Genomic DNA, 5,496 nt, shown 5'->3' with positions numbered 1-5,496 from the left:
GGTGAAGGAACGTGCCCGAGGGCCCCCAGAGCCTGCACCCTTCCAGAGTTCAGGGCTCATGAGGGTAGGCTGTGGCGCTGACCCCTTGGGGGACACTGACGAGCATGTATTTCCGCTTCTCAGGGACAACAAAGAGAGAAGAGTCATCTGCGTGGCGGGGGCCTGCCATTCCCCTGGAGGAGGACTTCTGCGTGGCCACCAGGGCTCGGGGCATGCTGAGCTGGACCAGCTCCCCGACCTCGCAGTCCTCCTCCGAGTACCAGTCCTACTCCCGCGACCAGTCCTGCTGCCCCTGCGCGTGCGACGCCGAGGACGCCGGCCCGCCGCAGAGCGTGTGCGCCTTCTACACCCGCGTGCAGACCGTGCGCGGCGTGGCGGTGGCCTGGGAGACCGAGGCCGGCTTCGAGCCGGTCAGCAAGAAGCCCCGCATTCACGAAGCCCCATTCGTCAAGAGGCAGCGGCGGACAGGCTCGTCCTTCGAGACGGCGTCCAACGCCGACCTGCGCTGGGAGCTGGAGGCCTGCGAGCACGGCCGCCCTGCAGAGCCGGACGACGCGGAGCCGCTGCAGCGCCGCCTGCACGAGCTGCGGGCGCCCCCGGACTGGCTGGTCACCACCGCCTGCGGGCTGCGCTGCGTGGCCTGCTGCAGGGTCTTCCCCACGCTGGAGGCGCTGCTGGAGCACGTCCAGCACGGCGTCCGCGAGGGCTTCAGCTGCCAGATCTTCTTTGAGGAGATGCTGGAGAGAAGGCGGGCCCAGCGCCAAGCGCAGGAGCAGCAGCTGGAGCAGGAGGAGCAGAGCCCTTCGGACCGCAGCGCGGGTTCCAGGCCCCACGGCACGGGGCTCCAGCCGCCGCCACCGCCGCAGTGAGCCGGCGGTGACGAGCCCAGCCCTGCGCTCACCGCCAGCACCCGGGCAGGGGGAGAGGACCAGGGCTGCGTGGGAAGGCAGCGAAGGGCACGCAGAGCAGCGAGGGCCGTGGCACGGGACGGAAGGAGCCCTTCCAGGGGCTCAGCGGGAGGACCAGAATCCACTTCATACCCAGATCCAGAGAAGAGGGCTTCAAGCGTTTCCGATGGTGGGCACAAGACCCGCAAACGTGTGGCCAGGGGGATTTCTATTTTTGCTGGTGGAACAAGCTGGTCCACGCTTGCTGTGTAAGTCGTAGAGGTGACACACAAGAGAGCGAACAGCCAATGAAGCTTCGGCCCTATTTTTTTTCATTGTTAGAATCCGTCAGATGCCCTAGTTCTATGTCTTATGTTATTGAGATTAAAATTGAATAACTCATCATTGAAGGCAGTGACTAATTGAGTGAACCGTGACATCAGGTTGGACGCCCAGTAGATGCCATTTCTGCAGGTTGCAAACTAGACACCTGGAGACAAGTTGTAGTGGTCTGCTTTGTATTGTTATAACAGAATTCCTGAGACTGGGTAATTTATAAAGAACAGAGGTTTATTTGACTTACGATTCTGGGACAGCTGCATCTGGCATGGGCCTCAGGCTGCTTCTACTCATGGTGGAAAGGGGGTGGAAAGGGGCAGGCAGCCGGTGGGTACGAGCAGGTCACATGGCGAGAGGAAGAGAGAGAGGGGAAGAGGGAGCAGAGGCAATGGCAAGGCAAGGGGGGCACCACATCAGGAGATTGGGGGAACCCAGATGAGGGGCCCCAAGCTCAGCTGTTTGATCAGGAGGAAAAACTTTCCAGAAAAGGTGATGCTCACAGGGCTGGAGGACAGACAAATTAAGCTAGACCAGGGCTTCTCACATCTGCACTGTGGATATCGGGGCTGAATGATTCTTTGTTGTGGGACTGTCCTGTCTGCTGCATCCCTGGCCTTTATCCACCAAATTCCAGTAGCATCCTCTCCCCCACAGTTGTGACAATCAAAAATGTCTCCAGACACAAACAAACACCCCCTGGAGGGAGAATTGCCCCTGGTTGGGAATCATTGAGCTAGACAACAAATGATGATCTTAGAAGTGGGAATGGCTCAATATGTTTGGGGAATTGTCCTCCACTGACCTGGCTGGAGTGCTGGAGACATTTATCTCTTCCTATACTCTGTTTGTGTGTGTGTGTGTGTGTGTGTGGGTGTGGGTGTGGGTGGGTGTTTAAGGTTAAAAATAATTATGAAAGTACCCATTTTGTGACTGACAGAGCCCTGTGTGGCCGGCTTGGCTACCTTTTGCATTCCATCTCTTAGTCTTCTCTGCTATACTCACTATACCCCAGTGATTGCCTGCCCTGTTTCCTTAAACAATTCAGGTTTTCATAGGGCCTTTGCACTTGCTGTCTCCTCCAAATGGAAAACAACCCTTCTCTGTCTCTCTTTTGGCTGACCCTCCGGCTCATCTTTGAGGTTTCAGCTTAAATGTCACTTTTTCAAAGGGGCTTTCCTCAACCATGCTGCCTTAGCATGTGCTCATTCTAAGTGCAGTTGGTTTTAAGGAGAGAAGAGGCACGATCAGATTCAAATTTTGAACAGCTCCCTCTGGCAGTGTGTGGAACACAGCTTGGTACAGCAGGCAAAGAAGAAAGTGAGAGTGGAGAGATCACTTAGGAGGTTGTTGCAGAAATCCAGGCCAGGGATGGTGGTGACTTGGACAAGGCTGGCCATTCTCCAAGAGGGAGAAGACAGGATGCATTCAAGACATATTTGGGGAATAGAATCCAAAGGACTTGGGGATGGGTGCATGTCAGGGTGGGGGAAAGGAGTTTGTCAAGGTGGATTCCCAGGTTCCTAGCAAGAGTTAATGGCGGGGGGGAGGTTGTACATTAACTGAGGAACTTTGGAGGAAGATCAGGGCTGTGAGTGTGTTTGCACATGTGTGAGAGCACATTTGTGCATTTGCATGCATGTGTGTCTGTGTGTGAATGTGCCTGTATGAACATGTGTCTGCACGTGGACATATGGGCATAAGTGCTGGGAGGCGGGGTGACAAAGACTAGCTGGGACACAGTCCCTACTGAGTGCTAAGGGCACATCCAAGTGGAGATGTTGAGACGGAAGAGGTTTATGATTTAGACAGAAGACAAGTTTGGATTGGAAATGTAAATTAGGAAGTTAGCAGCATGTGGATGGAACCATATTTAAAGCCACAGCAGGAGGTGGATGAGACTCACTAGGGAGCTGGGGTAGAGTTAGGGTGTGCCGGCGAAGTAAGGAGAAATGGGGGTGGGTTGGTAAATGTAAATTAGGAAGTTAGCAGCATGTGGATGGAACCATATTTAAAGCCACAGCAGGAGGCGGATGAGACTCACTAGGGAGCTGGGGTAGAGTTAGGGTGTGCCGGCGAAGTAAGGAGAAATGGGGGTGGGTTGGTGGGTGTTTTGTAGGATTTGTCTTCAAAGTCAACAAAAGTAAGAAAAGATTGTTTTTAGAAGTTATGAATAGTGTTAAGTGCTAGGGAGAGCTGCAGTGAGCCGAGGATGAAAGGTTTTTATTTCCTTTCTCACATGGACCTTGCTGATGGCCTCGGTGGCTGAGAAAGGCAGGGTCAGACGAACACTGGTCAGTAGCCGACATGAGACGCACACTGGAGAGGAGTGTTAGGCAACTGTGCCGGCGAGCATGTTTAAGAAGGAGACAGCCATGGCTGTAACTGGACAAAAAGAAACTAAAACAAGGGACAAAGATGAGAGAACAAGTTGACGTGTTAATGAGAATGATCCAGGAGAGAGGGAGAGACTGATAATGCAAGGAAAAAATGGGCAAGTCTAAGGAGACGAGAAAAGCAGGAGAGAGGGCTGAGCAGAGAAGGAGAAACTGGCCTTGAAAAGGCTGCTCTCTGCTCCCTGCCCTGTTGTGTGCAGACGGGTAGGTTGGTCCATCAGGGCTTCGGAGCCAGAATGATGGAACCTGAACTTTTCCCCCTGAATCTACAAGGTGCTCCACAGGGATTCCAAGCAAGTCAGACCTGCACTTGTGAAAGGTATGTCTGGAGAACATGGGAAGTGTGGGAGCAAGCATGGCTGGTGATGGGAGTCCAGTTAAAGAGCTGGTGGCAGGGCGAGTTCACAGGAGGTTTAGAAGACTGATGCCACAGAGTGTGGCAAGTGTTTGATGTGAGTGGTGAGATTCAGGTGTCCAGAATGACCTCCAGGTCTTTTCCCTGGTGGCTGGTCAATGTTGGTGCCATTTGCAAATAATGGAGCACTGCAGAAGGAGGAGATTTGCTGGGATGCTGCTAAGCCCATTTTTGAACAAGCTAAGTTCGAGATAGAAACCCTCAGAAGGGAGCTAGATGGAAGGATCTGGGGCTTGGAAGAGCAGTAACTGGGGTGGGGATAGATTTGCAGTCCTCTGCAGCATATGCCTGGTTAACTGAGGCCATGGTGCTTTATGTGGGCTTCGTGTTGGATGTGTTACCTCTGCTGGCCCAAGTGCAGCAGGAATCCACGAGGTCACCTTAAAATGGGCATCAGCTGTGGGGATACCTCATCAGCCTTTTCCAGGTGCAGCAGAGGTCACACACTTTCTAAATGTGCTGTGAAAGGGGCTAGAGGATCTTTAGGAAGAGAGAAGGGCCCAACTTTGTCAAAATCTTCCCAAAAGAGCTATCTGCTTGATGGGGCTCACTGGGCAGGTAGGGTTCAAGGACAGTCTAAGGGACGTGGAGACTGCTTAGTCAGTGATAGTGAGCACTAATGAGAAGGAGGAAATTTTTATTTAAAAAAATCATTGCATAAGGGAACTAAAATGAGGCATAGGATCTAAATTCTGGGATTTCAGCCTTTGAAAGATAAGTGTGTTTATGTGCTAAACTCTCATATTCTAAGGGCCAAGCATTGTTTTAAACACTTTACAAATATTAAATCATGTAATGCTCTCCACAATTCAATAAGGTGGGTCCTATTATTATCCCTGTTTTTTAGATGAGTCAGCTATGACCTTGCCAAGTTCATATGGCTGGGGTATGGCAGAGTCAGGCTTCACATCTGGACAACCTGGCTCCGAGTCTGTGCTCTCTCCATCACAGCAAGATGCAAACTCTAATGTAAAGAAGAGACGCAAGGTATTTAGGAAAGCAAACATGTCAACTCCACAGGCTTTACTTTCTTTAAGTAGCAGCAGCTAGAGATCAGGAAAATAATGACGGCTGTTCAAGACAAATAAAGGATGACAAGACCCTTAGTTAAGCAAACTTTTAACATAAAGGATAGCTTCAGCTGACATGAGTGAAAGAAGAAGAGGATAAAATTCTTCTTACAGCAATGACTTGCTCTTAAAACATAACTTAAACTCAACTGTTACATATTCATTTTTGTTTTAAACACAAGACTTTGCAGAGACCTGGGACCTTCACAGATAAGACTAGTATCAGAGTGAGGAAGAGGACCCCTTCCAGAGGGTTCAGGGGACCTCAAACATTTTAGATCAGGAACCACATTAAACCTTTTATCTTCCCAAACCGTAGAAGAAGATGGAACTCATTTTATGAAACTTACATAAACCTGATAACAAAGCCTGACAAGACAGCACTAAAAAAG

The 5,496-nt window shown here is 51.1% G+C and overlaps 1 protein-coding gene across 1 annotated transcript in view; it reads left to right on the top strand.

The window, feature by feature from the left end:
- The window catches only part of FAM170B (family with sequence similarity 170, member B), a 2,518-nt gene extending 1,649 nt beyond the window's left edge, over positions 1-869 (top strand). Inside the window, exon 2 of the mRNA XM_008576042.1 lies at positions 124-869. Within this exon, the coding sequence (XP_008574264.1) occupies positions 124-869 (746 nt within the window). The remainder of the gene's footprint in view (positions 1-123) is intronic.
- The last annotated feature ends 4,627 nt before the right edge of the window (positions 870-5,496 follow it).

This window comes from Galeopterus variegatus, unplaced genomic scaffold (genome assembly GCF_000696425.1).
Source record: "Galeopterus variegatus unplaced genomic scaffold, G_variegatus-3.0.2 Scaffold1276, whole genome shotgun sequence".
NCBI classification, from domain to species: domain Eukaryota; kingdom Metazoa; phylum Chordata; class Mammalia; order Dermoptera; family Cynocephalidae; genus Galeopterus; species Galeopterus variegatus.
This window is presented reverse-complemented; position numbering and strand designations above follow the sequence as displayed.